Raw genomic sequence first — 19,660 nt, forward strand, 5'->3', positions numbered from 1 at the left:
TACTCGAGTTGCCAGGGTCCATGCATCAAACCTTTACCATACACTGCTGCAAAATATAAGTTTCACCTTCGAGACTAGAGTAACTCCCAGTCTCTTGTCTTGCAGTAATGATCCAGCAGTTACTTACTTGTCACATACATCAGCTCGTCAGTGGCTCTTACCTTTGAAATATAAAGCACTTTTGGTAGTTGCATCACATTAGAATAATAGCAGTCATTAAAGAACCCAAACAAGACGTCTTTCCTAAACCTTAAAAAAGTAGTTCCAGTGCCTTAAAATGGTCAAACTGCGCCATGTAACCATATCACAACATTGACCAACATTGAGAGCGAATGGACGTGCATATTTATTAGCTCTGCAAACTGACATCCAGCGACAGAGTCAGAAAAACACATTTTCGTGCTTTCACACTTGAACAAAACTTGTGAAAACGTCCTGAAATTTTCAGGGTGAGCTGTATGTGTGGATGCAAACAGACACATTTTTTACTCCGACATCACCCGGAACTTTTCCAGCCAGTTCCCTTGTAAATTTTCAAATTTTCAGCGTTAAGTCAGGGGTGAGGTCACGGTGAGCTGATGTGAGAACGCAGCAGGAATTATTCAGGAAAATTAACTTTGAGCGAGTGGGAGGGCATGATGATGTTAATATCCTGTGGTACATATATATATATATATATATCCTTTATACCGTAGAATGTATGTGTGCGTCCATCGATCTCCGTGCATGTCATAAAAGTGCCTCATTATGTTTTCTGATCGTCACTATCTTATTCTCTGCTCTTTGGTTGATCTAACTACATCTTTCACTGATATAAATGAATAAAAAGTTGTCATCAAAGCATCAAACTCTGTTTCTTCATCCATCACTACTTGTCTTGGTAGTTCTTTTAAGTCAAGTAACGCCTCCTGAGACCCCTTACGTCGAACAGTAATGGACATGAAACCAACTTCTGGGATACTTCACTTTTGTTAATATTATCCCCTCCCATTTACTTTAGTTACTTCCAGCTTTCCCAGTCTTAAGGTGAGCATCTAACATACCACCATACACACCTCTGTGAATCTAACTATCACAGAGCAGAGGGGTTGGTAAGATTTCATGCTTATGTTTGCTTCACCTTTAGATACACTATGTTCAACTAATACTCAGTTTTACTCTTCAACCTAGAGGTTCAAGCAGCAATATTAGGGCCATGTAAGAACAGAAGTATTAACAACGAAACCCTCACACATCGTCTCCTGTTTTCTGCTCATTTTCCACCGTCCTCATAATATCTCTTTTCTTATCGTGTTCTTTCTCTCTCTTTATGTCCTCTGCACAGTATCTCTCACTCACCAGCTTCCTTCCTTTATTAGACAACCATCAACTTGTTTTCCAAGTGTTAAGGCAGTTTGTGTTTGCTTTGGAGCGAAATAAAAAAACCATTCAAACCAATCATGGGAAAGTCATTTCTGCTCTAAAATCTGCTCCATAAAAGTCATTTACATTTTTTTAATCATTCCAAACTGACTTTAGAAACTTTAACATGAAACTAGCCACAAAAAGATGAATCACTTTACCCCCTTAAATATCTTTGGTTACAACGAGTGTGAAGGAAAAAAGAAGTATTAAGGTAATGCTGTTGTGTATTTTGGATTTAATTATTCATATTGCTTTGAGAGGATAAGATGTAGATATCAGAAACATTTTGAAGATTATTCCATGCAGTGTTACAACTGTTGACTTCTCAACTGAATTCAGCAGCAGCAACTATGGATCATGTTGTTGGACCAAAACCAAACAGAACAAGTTAAATCGTGTTTTATTTACCAGCCTTTGACCTTTAAAATAACATGAAGATGATGAAACAGAGATTATTTATGTATGTGAGTGACTTCAGTGTTTTACATTCCCTCTCATATTCCCTCTCTGCTCTCTTCTTGGTCTCATCTTTTAAATTCGTGAACCTCCAAATGACCCCAAGTGTGTCGAGCAACTCTATCACTCCTCCAACTTTTTCCACATCTCCCTCCCCAGCCTGCGCTGCCTTCACCAACCTGATTGAAATGTCCTTTTTTTTTCTTTTTTTTTTTTTTTTCTGCGGGAGCCAGAAGGAGTTGTTAAAGCAGACACGAATTAATGATTGAATTAATTATCGGAGTCACATACCGTACAATTAATTTTGTGGCTTTGCCTCAGTCTTTTTTCCTCTCGCAGTCTGTGCATAGAGAATGTCAAGAAACATTTTCTAATTAATTTATGTGTGATTATCAGGGCTAGTTTCTGGAAGGTCTCCACTTTTCAATTTGTGACAGCCGAGGAGAGAGGGAAGGCTTGGAGAGATGGAGGTGGGAGTGTGAATGAGGAGACTGTGCTCGTCAAGTACGTGCCCTCTCTCTCTCTCACACACACACACACACACTGTCAGTGAGGTGCGCACACTCATTTACTAAAATGTTCTTTCCCTCTCTGTCACAGTTTCCCATCAGATTTACAGCCAAGAATTCCCTCCTTCTGCTTGAGTCATGACACTCCAGTTATTTTGACTTGAAACACAAAATGTTAAATATAATTTTAAATGTTCTTGAAATTATCAAAAAAAAAGATCATAACTTTTGCCCCGTATGGCTTTATTATTAAAAAGGGAATCCCACCCTTTCCCAATCCCGGTAGAATGACTCCAGTCCCATCTGGCTCTGTTTTTTATTTTTTTATTACTTCAAGTTCTCCATTTGGCAACTTACGTTAAACTAAACCGTCGATATTTGGCTGCTTTTCCATCCCACCTGCTTTTAAATTGTGTCTCCTGAAGCGTTCCAGAGTCACTGGTGTATTTGACAATGAAGATACATGTTTTACAAATAGCATAGGGCGGCACACTACCGACTCTAATGTCCTTTTTATTTTATTATGTCCGACTTGCCACAGAGAGAGGTGGACAGTTGGACAGCAGTTGAACAGACGTTTCAGTAGCTGCTTTTTCTGAGTCCATTGTCGTTTGATTTAATGCGACGGATGCAGCATGTGTGTGACTGTTCTCAGTTGCACACGTCATACGTCATGCATTTGTGTCTGCATATAAAACTGGTCTATTGTTACCACGATTCATCGACAAGCCAGGAAATACATGATCAATATTTGACAAGTTCATCAAACTTGAATTGGTCCTGAGGTTGGCAGTGAAAAAGAGTAGGGGATAAAAATCATAATATAGTGGGGCAGAGTTCATGGCCTACATAAAGCTTGGTCACAGACCTCTCAATCACCACCCACAACACACTACTACCAATTCTTCATGAATCTGAGTAGGACTGGTGAATAATGCGTAAACTGGTTTACATCATTTAAAAACAGTTTGTTAGATACACACTGTTCCCTCTCCTCCGTCTTGTGAGTGGTTAGATAATGCTGGACTCTGGTTCCCACACACAGATACTATATTTTATCAGCAATAAATAAAACTGCCCTGCAGCAGTCAGGTGATTGAACTCCAAAATGAAGTTTTGCATGTGAATGTCAGCATTCTTTGCCTTTTATTTGTTTCCAGTGAAGATGAGGAGGGGGGCGGAAGACGAAGGCTCAGCTCATCTCATCAACAGTAGCCTTGTCACTTGTTCTATTTTCACCTCCTTCGTCCTCTGAACAGAAAAATTCTTCTATTTTTTTCCCCCCGCTCATTTTATCTTTCTTCGCATATTTGTGAATTTGCATGTTTGCATCTTGCTCTTTTCTGGTGGTGTATGTATTTTGTAGATAAAAGTTCAGCAGTGCAGTTAAGAGAAATTAGTTGGGTAAACAGTGGTAAATGTCAATGATAAAGTTCTGTTGAAGCTCATCTGATTAGCGGGGGCTACGCAGGTGTCTTATCTTGCCTGTGCAACAGAGGGTAAAATGGAAATGATTGCGTGGTCCTGAGCAGTAGATGCCTATCCCAGAAATGTCTATCTGCTGCTGAGCCGAGCCTGCCGGACTCCAGGGACCCAGGGGTGCCATGTGGAAGATCACGGAGAGAGAGAGAAGAGAAAGAGAAAAGGAGGCGCAATCAGGCTGTGCTTGTTGTTAGATTGAGGCCTTTTATCAGCGAGCTTTATAAATGATGTGAGCGGTCATTTATGGGAAAAACTCCAGGGAATTCATGCAGGCAAATTTAACTCTCTTCAAGACCTTTACCAGAATAACAAAATGGATTGATTTTCTTACCCATTGAACATTGATAATTAGAGTTATTAACCTATAGATTAGAAGAGTAAAACAAACAACAACAGCTTATTTATGTACGTAGCTTTCATGAATACTGGATTGGTCATTAAAACCATTTAAGATGGACACATTTAATTACACTGTTAGTTAAATCAGTTTTATACGACGCAAACAGTGGTCTCTGCTTTTTGGTCCGAACAAAGGAATTCATATTTTCTTAATCAGTAAAAGTGAAATATTTTATTTAAAATTATTCATTAAAATTCAACACAGTTTTAATCGATACAATATCACAACACTCTATTGGAATACTCAAGTGTATTGGTATTTATTTAGTCACCTCCCCCCCTGTGTGCTATGACAAATGGATTGCTTATTAGGGGGGAAAAGATTGTTAGCAGATGATTCTCAGCTTTTTGAAATTCTGTCCTGTCCTTTAAGATTAAGTAAAATGACCAGGTTCAATAAAATATATAGATGTGTGTTCATGTCGAATCTAATCACAGACAACTGGTGAAAATAGTTTTCATGCTTTTAAGAAATTATTCTTTTAAGATCAGTTTACATTAAAAAAAACTGCACACAAATGATCAACATTACTGCCTTTGATATCTGCTTCGCTCTGGAATATATGTAAAATGTGTCTCTTAATCTTTAGAATCAGTCACCATGTGTACACATAGAACACATTAACAGAGCTGCTGTATTTGTTCGGTTTTTCCCACGAGGACTAGAGACAGAATAGGATCGTGAAGCGTTGGGATTTGTCATTCAGCAGAGGTTAAACCCCACCTATTAGTGCGAGGTCGGAGTAGCACGCAGATAAAGATTTTCTGTTGTGTGGTGTCAAAAAATCAATGGCTCCGCAGCGATGTGCTCATTTGATATCAACAATAGTCTTTTTAAAAATCAATTAGGCCGGGAAGAGGAGAACAACAGTGTTGGGTTACAACTTTTTTTTTTACCCCCTTTATTTTTGGTTGATATCCAATCAGGCCTGTTTTTTTACAGGTGCTTGTTCCAATTTTATGACAAAGTGTTTTGCCTGTATGCTCTGTTTTCTTCTTTTCAGCAATAGTATTAAGTAGAATGAGGGAAATTAGTAGGAATTATATTACACATTGATAACTGAGGACAGGTTAGCCATGACAGCATGTTCCTTCGAAATACATATAACAGAGGAACCTTTTTACATTTAAATGAATAAACATATGAAATCTACTGTTGATTTTTATAGCACTAAATGGTATTGAAAACAGTTCTTATCAACCGCTGTGGTATGAATTGTTCAGAGCTATAATTTGGGTAAATTTCACAGTTGTTTTGACCCAAATTTAACCAATTTCCATTTGAACTTGTTGGTATGAGGATGAGTTCCTGCAGTTTGGTTGGTGTGCATAGTTAGAATATGCCCCTCAGGTGATACTGGTTACCTGCAAATGATTCATTGTGTTGGTTAAACAACTTCTTGTTCTTTTATGTAAAGCACTAACTATTGAAAGATGCTCTAAACTTGCCTTTTTCCTTTGCCATATGTTTTAAAGACTTTTTTCTGTTCCCTTCACGAAAACAGTTTTGAGGGTAAAAGCCTGAAAGTACTATTGAACTGTACCAATGGTGTTACTCTGGCAGAGAAACTCCAAGCTTTTTTAAAAAAATATTTCTTGTCTTGGAGAAGAAGGATTTGTCATTTTAATACAAACATGAAGTGAATATTTGAAGGAAGAAAAAAATTAAGTTGGCCCAACCAACTGCCATGTGTGACTCCACATACTGTAACACAGGTTTATCAATAAAAAAAAGCTTATTTTGTAAAAACCTGTTTAAAATAATGAAAAGTGGTTTGAAAACAGACTTCAGCAGTATCTTTTTTTGAACCACTGCAGCTTAAATAAAACAATAGTTGAAGCAAAAAAAAATGCAGTGGCTTCTTCCCAAAGTTGTGGACAGTTTTCACTAAGTAAGCACGTATTAATTATATGACAAATCATTTAAGATAACAGCTCACCTGGAGGTTTAATTAATTTTCCCTCCAAGTTGACTTTGCATGGAGATGTTTCATCTTAGAACTCAACAATTAATCTCCCTGATTAAGTGTAGAGAAACACTGTTGTCCGTCATCTTATTTCCAATATGGCTGCATGTTAGGTATAAATCTTAAATCATCTGATTATGTTGCTTTAGTAAATCTTTAGTAAGCCTTGATCGTGGTTTTTATCACTGTTTCACTACTATTTATTACATACACAATATTTTATAAATCTAATTCACACCTTAGACCATCAAGCTATAGAAATTCAAGTTGTGGGATACTGTAAACGAAGATGCAGAAATGTTCTCCTCTCCAAAAGAAACAGAACCAGAGATGAAACACAAGGAAAGTAGTCTGCTAAAAAAATATTGTTTTAGGGTTCTCTGATAAATGTAAATTCTCCTGTTAAAACACGAGACTTGGGCGGACTAATATAAGAGTCAAGTCAAAGTAAGAGTCAGAGATGAACTGAAAAGCTGACACAAATTGAACGTAGACAAAACATTTGATTTGATGGTCAGTTGTAAAAGCTGCTTACAGCCCTAATCAAGTATTTTTTTTTAAATAGAAATATTAGCTTTTAATACTTTCTGTAAATCAGAGTCCCTTTCACAAAGTTAGACTGCATACATGCATTAATCTGTTCAGCTAAATATGTGTGTATTAGTGCAGTTAACATAATGCATTTAACAAAATAAATATTATTAAACTGTTGAAACAAACAAAACAAAAAGAAGGTTAATCTTGTGTAACATCATCACTCTTAAACGGGTACGTGCATGTGAGTGTGTGTGTGCGCACAGGCCACTTTCAGCACCGTCCTCTCTCTCTCTCTCTCTGTGTTTTTCTCTCTCTGCTCCCCTCCCCCCACTCATCGGTTAATTGCGTTAGTCATTTCATTAATGACGGACTGATTGTTTTATTGTGTTGGCTCGTCAAAGAGGCCTGGACGCCCCAGTGGCTGCTGAAGCGTCCGTATTGATAAGCCTTTGTGTGTGTGTGTGTGTGTGTGTGTGTGTGTGTGTGTGTGTGTGTGTGTGTGTGTGTGTGTGTGTGTGTGTCTGTGTGTGTGGGCACAGTGTGCTTGGCTGCAATGTGTCAACATGTCATCTTGTGGACTTGTGTGTATTCTGTGTGCTCGTTTGTGTGTGTGTGTCTGAGCTCAATGAGCAAGTCAGTGTGAATACTGTGGAGCTGGTTGGTATTGATAACAGGCCCATCCAGTCTGGTGTTTTTGGGAATGGGTCATCCAGCACTCAGACACTGATGTGTGTGTGTGTGTCTTTGTGCGTGCCCATGCGTGTGTACGATGTGTATAACCATGATGGGGGTAGTATCATACTGAGCAGTGAGGCTAGTAGCAGCCAGTGCAGTCATATTGATAAGGAGCACTGGGTTATTATGCAGGTCTTTGGTGGGCAGGAGGGGTAATTAACAGGGATAAGGATTGTAGGAGGCCTCATGCTACCCCAGTGAACACAGCTAACCTGCTGGGATTAGCAAGCAACTCTCATTAGCAGAGGTTCACTGATAGCACTTTCTCTCTACCAATACAAAGACGACGTTTGATTTAGCAGACTCCCGACTTCTTAATCTGCAGCCATTTATGCCACCTATAATCAACCGGGAAAACTCCATAACTTGAAATAACATATAAGTGCATGCTCATATGTTTGTTAGATGATCTGATTATAAGTTGTTGTTCCTTTTTTATGTTTTGGGGTCTGGATCCCTCTTAGGTACAACAAGTTTTAGAATTGCTCCAGTATAGATTAATTTGGCCCGCAGCTGAAAAAAGATCCTTAACAGCTGCTTTGTATTCTTTTATGTCAAATGTGCTCAATAAAAGTTCATCCGCACGTTTTTTTCTTCCTTCTGACAGACTCAGGGTTGTTAATGTAAATTGCCTGGAATCGTAACAAAAATGATCCCTATAGAGATATAAATACTTATAAGAGTGAACCCATTTTTTGATACAGAATCAGCTGTTACACTGCCACCAAACTCCATTGACAAAAACAGCAATTTTACAACATAGAGCATTGAAATGCATTGTCAACAACTTCCTCAATTGGGGATTTTTTAAGATTTAAGGATTTTATGTGTCTGCTGTCGACAGGTTAATTGAGGTGTTCTCAGTGATTTGAACTCTTTCATGTGAACATAATGGCTCAGGACAGATGAAGGAGAACCATGAAATTTGTCACAATACTCCATTGGGTTTAGAAAATGAACTGACTAGATTTTGGTGGTCACTGATCAAAGATCAAGTCCACATTGACCTCATGTCTAGTGAGTGAAATAGACAACAAATAAACAATTTGTTGCAAGTTCCATTCAAACAAAATGTTTGAAGATTAAAAGTTTTGTGAGCAAATGCAATGATTAGTTACCGCTGCTTGTTTGTGAATCTTAACTTACAGTTTCTTGACTTAAAAAGCTGACCTTAAGGAATCAGTCAGTGTCTCGTGGAGCAGTGGTTTTTGATTTAAGTTACATCGGGTGCAGGTCAAGAAACCGGTCTCAAGCCCAGCCAAAGACAAAAATAGCCCAGATTAATTTGACTAATGGCATGCTCTCATGCCCGAGTATGAAGCAACAGGTGATGAAAGGAATAAGATAACACATGTTCAGCCTTAATGCCTGTCTATCTAATGTTTGTCTTGGGCTTTTTTATAGGTTAATATTTGTGTTCAGCTTGTTGAGTTCAAATCCCCGCACTGTTTCACAATGAGGGTCAATTGAACTGCTCAAGGCTGATAAGAGTCCCATATGACGAGGACTGGCCAATAGGACAGAAGCAGACAGGACATTGATGGAGTGCTGAGATAAGCAGGGTCAGAGTGGCCAAATTGAGGCCCCGCAGGATGATAGGAGATATGATACTGGCTGGACAGACGCTGGACTTTAGACTCCTGCAGCCAGCAGGACAGACTGTTTGAGGAGTCATGTTTGGGTTGGTGCTTGACTTGGAACAGAAATCAGATTCTGACCTGACTCAAACAAGGAACATTTGTGTCCTAAACTCTCAATAGATTCTGAAAACTATCAGCAGACAAGACCCCAACTCCACAAACGTATATTAGTTTTTAATGTGGTGGTTTCTGCAAAGACAGAAAAAGAACTATTTCACCTTGAAAAATGTTTGTGAAATCAAGCTCTACCAAAAACTTCATTCGTCATTCAATAAAAAATTCAGCCCAACCTGACCCGAGAACAGGTCATGTCAGCTCTTGTTGCGTCTGGCCTCAATGTCGATCTCATGTGCACCGGGGGGGAGGGGAGAGAGCAGGCCTCCACCGTGTCGTTTACCGTGACCTGAAAAACAAGAGGCACCTGTTTAAAAACTAGTACAAGTGCAAACATTTAAAAGGTTATTATTTATTTGGAAATCTGGTCCTTTTCCTACTTTGGGCTGTAAATGACTGAAAGGACAAAACGTTTTGGAGATGCTTCTACATACAGTAGATCTGGTAAACAGGTGCCCTTGATTTTAATGGCTGCAGGTTATCCTTTTGAACCAATTTGTAGGATCAAAGTATGTCCAGTGAAAGAGTTTTTGACGCGGACAGGCTCAAGATGTTATTCCAAGAGTCTTACAAAAAAAAGATCCCTGCAGAAATAGATCTCCATTACGATCATTTCACCTTTAAAAGCACAATGACTACTTCTTTACTACTGCCTTGATCATAATACACAAATATCTTTGAATTCAAACTGACTGCCTTAAAAAGAAATCACATAATTGCATGTAAAACAAAGTTTTACTGCCAGTTGTTAAACAATCACTTAGTGGAAGTACTTTTACAGGAAAAAATGCTTGCAGGGATTAATTTGCCGTCTTTACAGTACATTTTTCAGCTGCTGACATGAGTTATCTACTGTGGCATTCCAAAACCCATCATTCATTTAGACCCCATAATATGTCAAAATAGGGCCTAGGTTTAGAAGTACTCGATTCATCTTTTATTGAAATAAGTTGAGTCGGTTTTCTGAGTGTACAAAGTTGGTTGGAAAAGCTTTGATCCTCAAAAGAGATAACATTATCATATCATGCCGTGACTTTTCAGCTCTGAGTTCAGTGAAGAGTACTTAAGAGTACTATGCAAGTCTTCATTAACTGTATTTTAAACAGCTTTTAACGAGTTTTATTAAATGAATGTCCTCCTCTCATTGCCCTGCATCAAACCATGTTCTTTTCTACTCCCTCCTCCCCCTCTATAACCTCCCCCCCCCACCCGTACACAAGCCCCCACCAACTCCCTCCCACCGGCTGTGGGAAAGCCATTTTATCAGCGTATGTCCGTTGTTCTCTGGTGGGGATAGATACAGAGAAGATAGATGAGTGTTTTGACATGGAGAGTGTTAGACAAACACTCTTATCGGGCCCGCCACTTTAGACCGACCCCCCGAAACAGTCGCCTGAACCACGGACAAGATGGGAAGGGGGGGTGGGAAGCGGAGATGAGAGAAGGAGGAGGGGGAGGATTTTGTGTGTTTTGATCAGAGAGAAAGATGGACGGTCATAACTAGGAACCTGAAGTCCACCCTGAGGCTGCTCGTGTTACTGAAGCTGGAGTTCCTGCTGCGGTGCACAGCAGTGTTGCTCAGACTTGTCCGTTTCTGCACACATGTGCAGAGACTTCTCTGCGGCTCCTGCTGCTCTCACAACTGTCTGAAGTTTTTAAATAGATGGATCTGTCCTTCGTGCCTCCCGGCTAACTGGCTCTATCTGGGCTGCAGCTTGCTCAGACCACAGCCGTCACTGCCATCCTTCTACAGTTATCACTTTGAGGAAGTACACAAGAAGTTTCCCCTGTTTGAAACGGGACAGAAAGTGCTCAGCGTGTATCAAACTCCCCCTGCTGTCGAGCTGTTGACAGCTGGGGCTCCTTGGTCAAAGCTGTTGTAAGGGTTCAGGTCAAGGTCAAGACACATGATTCTTTCGCCATTTCTTGTTTTTTTATTTCCCTTTGAAGGAATCATGTGGTCTCTACATCATGATGTCATTTGTGTTTCAACAAGGCTGATTGTGATATTTGGTTGAATGACATACTTTCTGTTTGCTACAACATATGCCATCTTTTACACAACAGCATGGTTCGCTTGTAGGGCATTGGGGCCCTGTATGTATTTTTTATAGATGGAGCCATCAGAGGTAACTTTTGTCATCGATTTAAATTGAATAATTGGCCCCTCCAGGCTGTGGTAGATTTTCTCCACCTCATGCCCAAGTTCATGTCCTCAACAGATACTGCCTTTGTAAACTGCTTTTCCGTTGTAATGCATCAGTGCTTTTTTTGTAGGGATGCCAAAGTGAGGACGTTTTCTCACCAGTTAATACACTTGTTATCAGTAATTTGTGTTACCTATTTCTATGGTTATATTACATGGAAATATATAAATCTAAAGAGTGCTTACTTTGATGGACATGTGTCCAGGCATTTCCAAAATAACATCAATCTAACCTCTTTGTGAAAGCTTTATTTGTATAATTTAAACAGTTAAACAAGTTCCTACTCAAAATTTTAAAATTATTCAAATGCCTATAAATATCAAAACTGTCATTTCTCGAAAGGTTTCTTCATCATATTTGTCATTGATGGCACTACCTGGATAATGTTGACTCATCAGGTTAGGTGAATTAACATGATGATAGGTTCAAACACTTATGTTTCATATTCTCTGGTGTTTACCCGTCCTCTCTCCTCTCCTCCCTGCAGACGAGCTGGAGTTAAGGGAAGAGGGTGGTGACAGCAGGCTGGTGGCAGGCAGGGATCTCCATCCAGACACAACGTGGGGTCCCTACCCAGGAATCCTCCAATCCGAGGGAAGCACAGATGAGCCAGAGACAGTGGTAAGAGCTTTTATCTGAGTGTGTTTTCATGAAGGTATACTCCCATACCAAACAGTTAGGGCTGTCAACGTTATGACGTTAATGCATGCGATTAATCTAGAGACCTTAACGCTTTCATTGTCTTTTCATGCAAATCAGTGATATGACTTTCCTGCTTCATATGCAAATTTACACAGAGCCTCATTAATCGTAATTATCCATTAAATAACATTAAATGATAATAACAAACTGTGATGCAGACTCAGCAGAGAAGGGGAGACCTGTGCTCATGTCACCGAGCAGCAGACGTCAACTTACAGACAGAAAGTTATGAAATGCCTTTCTCCTCATTGTGCTGCGTTATCCTTGTGGCTTACATCAACCAATTGAGTCATTCACAGCTATGGTTGAGTTGTAGTTTACTTGAGAAGTCGATGAACATCTCTTGTTGGTGTTGGTGGTCCTAAGTTTGTTACTATAATGCTGCATGGTGCCTCTGTACACTTAGGGCCTGATTTACTAAGATCCCAATTAAAGAGTACTAAACTGCCTGTTCGTTTCAACAAATTGCACGTTTGGTTGGTGGGCGTTTTGCGGGTGATCTACTAAGAAAATTTGCGTAAATGACACCAGGTGCAAACCTTGTGGAGGCGGTACTATTTAAGTTAGGTTTTTTTAGTCAGTATTAAAACCTCTGATTTATTGACAGCACTAGTAACAGTACAATATGAAGAGGCCACAATCTAAAGGAACATCAGTGCATTTTAGTATGAAAAAAACAGGTACAGCTCTGATCTTGAATTTTAAATTTGATTGTTTTTGGCAATCAGTTAACAGTAAGGCAACAAGTGGTTTGGATCTTTGTTGCTTCTCCTCTTTTTGCACCACAACATATATCATTCAAACCAAGAAGATCACAGATATTCAACAGCATTGTGGTTTGTGATATTCGTGTGATATTATTTTTTGTCTTGAGGATCTTGTAAAATGCAGAGATTTTTTAATACTTACTCTTCTGTAAAGTTGTGACAACAGAGCCGGAGCCAGACTTTGTTCTGCTGAAGGTGCCAACTTGTCACTTTCATCTGCTAGCAAACGATTAAAGCCTGAAAGCTGCAGTGTGGTGGGATGTGCTCCTAAGAGGATAACATAATAGAATAACATAAAAACCGAACCACCTTTTTGTAAGCATCCCAACAAAAGAAACGAGAAGTGGATAAAGGAAATATGTTGAGATGCATCAGTATATTAAGAGGTGAAACACTGACACTCAGTTGCATCATCAGACAAATCAACCAGGTTTGAACAGGTATGAAATTATCTTACCTGATTTAACAAAAAGGTTATGATCCAATATTAATATAACAATAATTATCAATATTATATATATATATATACATATATCATTATATATTAACTTCTGCTCATTCAGTGGGATCAACACCCCCACACACAGCCCAAAAAAACAGGTAAGAGGTATTATTTAGAAGCTAAGCAGAGTTTACATTGGGAAGGCTGGATGATGTTTGTTTCTTCAGCAAACTTTGTCACTTCTAGAAGATTTAGAGACCTAAAATACTTCAACAAGTCTTTAGCATTTGAGCACTTGTGTCCATATTTTGGCAGTGATCCTTCTGTGTGATTCCCTGCTCACCTTCAGAAGAAGACAAGCATTAACATAACAACAGATCAGACTGAGTTCTTTGAAATTCTCCTGTACTGAAGTTACTTACTATATAACAACCGTGATTTCCTCAATGTCACAAACACAGAAAGAATTGGGAATGAAAAATGGAACCTAAATAAATAAAATGTAGCCTTGCTGTTTTGATTTCCAATATTATAGAATGAGTGCAAGCTTTTTGGTCTTTAGCTGAATGAATTATAAGTTATTGTCAGCAGTGTTGTACAACTAATGAAAATGACCACTATTATTTAATTTGAAAATATTTATATATTACCCAAAGAATAAAGCAAAGCAGTTAATAAATACAATTCGAGTGAAATCTTGGATTATTAGAGGATAAATAACAGCACATCCTGCATTTTCCAACAGTGGTTTGAGCATAAACCATTTGTTGTTAAGTTGTGATGGGCTGAGACCAACTGAAGGGATTTCAGTTGAAAGGCCAAAGGTCAGATGTCAGATGGTCGGGTAACAAAGAGAGACAATGAATAAACACCTTATCACTGAAATGTGTGGAAATGAAAACAGCAGTGTGTATCTTCATGTGTGTGTGTGTGTTTGATGGGAACAGTGTGTGGGACCGGATGGAGCCCTATCAGAAGCTGCGTTTGTGCATCATGTGCAAGTCCATCTAATCATATGATACTGATGCTGGGAGAGGCTTCCTGGCACAGAGCACACTTATACACAGACACACATACACACAAACATATGCAGACATTCACACAGTCATTCTTAGCTATTTTTCACTATACTACATCACTATACTGTCGAAGTGCTGAAAGAAAAACTCTACAATTTCAGTCATGAGTATACAACTCATGATTTTCCCAATCAATAATTTCTCCTCTTCTCTACTGTCCTTTTCTCTCCTTTCCCCTTTTGACCTCTCCTCTCCTGTCCTCTCTTCTCCTCTCCTCTCCTCTCCTCTCCTCTCCTGTCCTGTCCTCTCCTCTCTTCTCCTCTCCTCTCCTCTCCTGTCCTGTCCTGTCCTCTCCTCTCCTCTCCTCTCCTCTCCTCTCCTCTCTTGTCCTGTCCTGTCCTGTCCTGTCCTCTCCTCTCCTCTCAGCCCTCCCCAGATTCCCATCCCATCCTCTCCCCTCTTCTCCTCCTCTCCTCCATGCTCTCCCCAGACGTCCGCCTGTCTTTTATCTCCACATGGCGCCATCCTCCTGGACAACAAACCCCAGTGATTGATTCCTACTTGATAGGCTCTCATTTCTAAGATTTCGTTTATTATCAGTGAGGTTCTGAGAGTACAGATAGATTGTGTGTGTGTGCGTGAACGTATGCGTGTGCATGCACAGACACACGGACACTCACCCATCACCTTTTGTTCTTCCCCTCCCTTCCTCTGCCCATACTATCCGACTTCTCCTCTAAACTGAAAAGTCAGTTTCTTTTCTTTTGAGGGCTTTGCATTCATATGGAAAGCTTCTTGTTCCGACTCTTAATACCCATTTTCTCGCCTTGTCCTCATTTTCTGTCCTCCTCCTCCTCCCCCTAGTCTCCGCCTATCTGTGGACTGAAGAAGTGAGGAGACAGACCCTCAGTATCTGCTGGAGATAGTGGACTGTAATCTCACATTCCTCCTGTGTTTCTCCCCCTGTCACTCCACATCCTCCCCCTCCTCTATCCATCCCTCCATCCCTCCCTGCCTCCCACCCTCGCGGGTCAGCAGAGGTCAGGGCTATCCTCCCCAGTGTCCTGGAGAGGAGAAATCTGCTCATCTTCTGCGAACAATCAAACTTCACTCCTTAACTGGTCATTTGGAAGAAACACTTTAAATAAAATGGCTATAAAGTCTTTGTATCAGTTCAAGAATAGATCCTAAGGGGGGTTCTAGTATTTTAAATCTGTGTCTTACTATAATATAATTTTGTCTTTAACTGACTAACAAGTGCAAAATAAAAATAAAAAGTCATCGATGAATCACTGGTCCTCCAGTAGATTACGTCACCAGCTACAGCAAACAGGCTGTAATGGCTACAACATTATGCTAAAACAATCATTCTCATGACTAGTCACTCAGATTTTTACACAATATATTAGAAAAAATCTTTACAGAGGTTTTTGTTAAAGAAGATCCTTTCCTTATGACCAGAAAATACCATTAAATGACTTTCATCAAACCCACCGGACTCTATTGATAAAACCAGTAACTTGACATCAGAGTTGTTTGTCTTTTACTGGCCCAATTAACGACAGACAATAACAAAAACAAAAAAACCAATTGAAGTAAATAAAAGACGAACAACTTTCATTTTCCCCAAAAGGAAAAATTACTGTTTTGTCAATGGGGTCTGGTTGCTATGAAGAAAGCAATATATTGGTAATTTCTGCTTTAAAACAAAAATCTTACTCTATTTCACACCCTCACTTGTATACTAAATTTAGAATGTTTGTTAAGAATAAGTTATTTTAGTCGTCGTACTTTGATAGTCAAGAGCTTCTGAGCAAAAACATGTTTAAATGAAAACCAGGTATATATTCTCTCTTTATCCATCCATATCTCATCGACTGGAACTTTCTCTTTTGGCTGAATGTGTGTCGTCTTTTGTCCCAGTCCTATGTTGTTTACCTCCCAGCTTTGGAAATGCTTTCACCATCTGCTCACCTTTACATATGTACATTTATTTTTTAAGCTGACTCTCCTTCCTCACCTCTATCTTACTCCTGCCACCTGTCTCTCTCAGTCCTCAGCCTCACCAGGCTCTGTAAAGGCCCCCAGGCTACAGCCTCATCTCTGGGTGAGATTGGCATTGCCTGCTAGCAGTCCTACCCCTCCCAGCATCGCCTTCTCTCTCACAACTTCCCTGGCTTCTTATTTGGTGCAGACAGATAAGCAATTTAATTTTAAATACAACACAACTACATTTGTGTGTATTCACTTTCTAGCAACACATACACAGGTAGACTGGCGGACATATCATATGCAAACCCTTCATTTTTTAAAGTGAAACAATGTAAGATTACATTTCTCTGATGCTGCCCTAGCTTGTGTGAATGGTATGGGTGAGGTTGAGTTTGTCTCCCCTGAGAGATCAGGGTGAAGCAGAAAGAGAGGGAGGCAAAGAGAAGCAGGGGAGATCCAGTCCCTGCTCTCCCTCCAACAGATCTCCTTGGTTAGATTAGTGCTGTGTTAACTGGCCTGTGTCATATGGAAATCCTGCCATTTGCATCTCTTGAGAAAGAGGCGTAAAACCATTTATCTATTTAAATATATTCTGGCTGATATGGCTGTTGGACTTTAGAACAGGGTATAATAATGTTTACTGATGGACTGATCAGCTGGCTGCTGATTCCTCACAGTTTTTGGTTGAGTGAACATCCAGGTCCTCCTCAGCAAGCCTCCCATGGCAACCCAGGAACGAGCACGCCACTGCTGCTCCTTTGATTGGATCGCACATAACGAATCTGATATAATATCTCCTCTTTCTCTGATTGGATCCTGCTTTAATTAACTGATAGTGCAAGTGCAGGCGATTGGACAAAAGTTGTAAGATTGTAAAAAAAATAAAAAGAGAGTACTGATTCTGAGAAGAATTCTTACTTTAAATCTGTTGCATCTGCTGCATCTTTATAGAGGACAGACTTCCAAATTGAAGTCCCACCAATACCACAGGAGAACCTATACAGAAAAAACTTCTCTTACACCATCCATCCCTTTTGTTTTCCCCTCCTGTAGCAGCACCCAGCAGCTCACCCCACCCCAATCCTGTCTTTCGTGGAAAGGCAGCCTGAAGGCACGATCCTAGAAGGAGCAGAGTAGGGGAGTTCAAAGCGTTATCACGCACAGAACGTCTTTTCATCATGTTTTAGAAACAAGCGTTCGCACTAATCCCCCAATAATCTCTCCAGGAGAACTGGGGCGATAAGGCGCGCCACCCACGGCTTTTCAAACACTTTTTGGGTAGTCTCTTCTCACTCTCTATCTCTCCTCCCCTCTACCTCCTTGACTCTCCTCTCCTTTCCTCACTCCCCTGGAAGGACGAGTGAAGGTGATCACCATCTCCTCCTCTTCCTCTCTCAAGTTGTTTTCTTTCTTTTTTTTCATTTCTGATGTTGACTCTGGGCTGGTTTGTTTACATCCTGATTCTGATCTTTATGTTTTATCTGGATTCATCAACAGTGTTTCTCTGCCTCTCTGTTTCTCCCTCTCCTCCGCCCATCAAATTAGAATGTTAATTAAAATGGTGCTCCTTCAGAAGATGACAAATCAATGATTACGGTGAGTGTGAGACACCTATTTTGATGCCCCACAGAAAAAAGCTAGATACAAGGAACAGTCTTAAAAGAAGCTAGAGTGCACGAACAAGAGTTGTTGTTTATTTTTTGTTACTTTAATGTTATTTCAAGAACTTAATTACCCTCCCCATGTTTTCAAGCTTATGGGTAACGCTTCTATCTTTCTTTAAAATGTTGACAGATCTTTAACTTTTCATCCTGAATTCAGGGGCATGGATACAATCAAAATAGCCTATTTTAATCACACCAAAACACATCACTATTTGTTGAGTTTTTTTAGTTACCAGAGCAGTGTCCTAGGTCATAGGTATGTGTTTGAATATCATGTAGCCAAACCTGTGTTTACACTGCTTTCAATGCATCTGTAAATAGACTTGAGCCCGTTTAGCGATTTTCTACACCACATTAACACACTGATGGCATATGTAAATGCTATGTAAATTGTACATTATTATTAACTAAGCTATTCATAGACTTTCACACTCTGCTGGCGAAACAGCTGGGGTTAAGTGTCTTGTCCAAGGACATATCAGACATGTAGCTTCAGGAGCTGGGGATTGAACCCGTGACCCCGAAAACAAGAAACTTGTTTTTTTCTAAATTAAGCTGAAGAAAATTATGTGACATCCAGTTCCTGATAGCGGCCAGACAGTTTTCCAGAATGACTAATTTTGTGAAATAATTTGGTTTAACAGAGACATACAACTGTCTGTCGTCAGCATAAAAGTGGTAAGAGGCCCAGAATTGACCCCTGAGGCACCCCATGTAATACAGGTGTAGATGAGGACACAGTTCCCACATACAAAACAAATTGTGTTTGATAAGTTACACTCAAACCATTTTAAGGCTTTCCCTGTGATGCCAACAAGGTTGCTTATTTGGCTAAGGTGTGTACCTTAATCAATAGTGTCTAATGCTGGGCCAGGATTCAAGGTTCTCCCCTTTCAGCTTTCAAGAGTAGTTCATTAGTAACACTTAACATAGCTGTTTATTTTCCAATATTTTTTAAGTAAAGGGCAATTTAGAAATTGGTATGCAGTTATTATAATTAGTTGGATAAAGACCAGGCTGGAAACAAGCTGTCTTAAATATATCAGAAACACAGCCAACATTGATGGATATGTTTATGATACAGAGAATAGCAGGACTTCTTCTGGAAGGAACAATGTCAGTCAGGCAGCAGGACTGGTGCAAGCTAGAGATGATATCGGTCAGGGCATGCAAGGTAATTGGGGTAAACTAAGAAATTCTTAAAACAGGAGATGAAATTGGAGGCACAACGTTGGATCTGATACAGTTGATCTTGTTGACAAAGAATTTAAGATACTGTTCACAATCTTCAGCTGAGGAAGGAGAGATAACAGTGGGCGCAGGTCCAACCAAGTGATTAATAGTTCCCAACAGAAAACTGGGGGTTGTGCCTTTTTTTTAATAAATCTTAAATCTGAGAAGCAAACTGATCTTGTGGTGTTGGTTTTCTGATTGAGTCAAGACGGGGGCTCTTTTAAGTGTAGGAGATGAACATTAAGTTTAGAGTCCTGCGTACAGCAATCTCACCATTGATCCATGGGGAGGATTTAGAGGCAGGTACAAACCTAGTTGTAAAAGGAGCGGTAGCATCTAAAGCCAAAGTGCATAGATCATTAAAGTCATTGACACCAAAGGTTTGGGAAGG

The 19,660-nt window shown here is 39.7% G+C and overlaps 1 protein-coding gene across 1 annotated transcript in view; it reads left to right on the forward strand.

Annotated features, from left to right (window-relative positions):
- zfpm1 (zinc finger protein, FOG family member 1) overlaps window positions 1–19,660 on the forward strand; it is a 102,955-nt gene that overhangs the window by 61,794 nt on the left and 21,501 nt on the right. The window contains exon 4 of the mRNA XM_061036405.1: window positions 11,938–12,071. Coding sequence (XP_060892388.1) covers window positions 11,938–12,071 — 134 coding nt within the window. The remainder of the gene's footprint in view (window positions 1–11,937; window positions 12,072–19,660) is intronic.

The sequence above is a fragment of the Labrus mixtus genome, chromosome 4, assembly GCF_963584025.1.
Source record: "Labrus mixtus chromosome 4, fLabMix1.1, whole genome shotgun sequence".
NCBI lineage: Eukaryota > Metazoa > Chordata > Actinopteri > Labriformes > Labridae > Labrus > Labrus mixtus.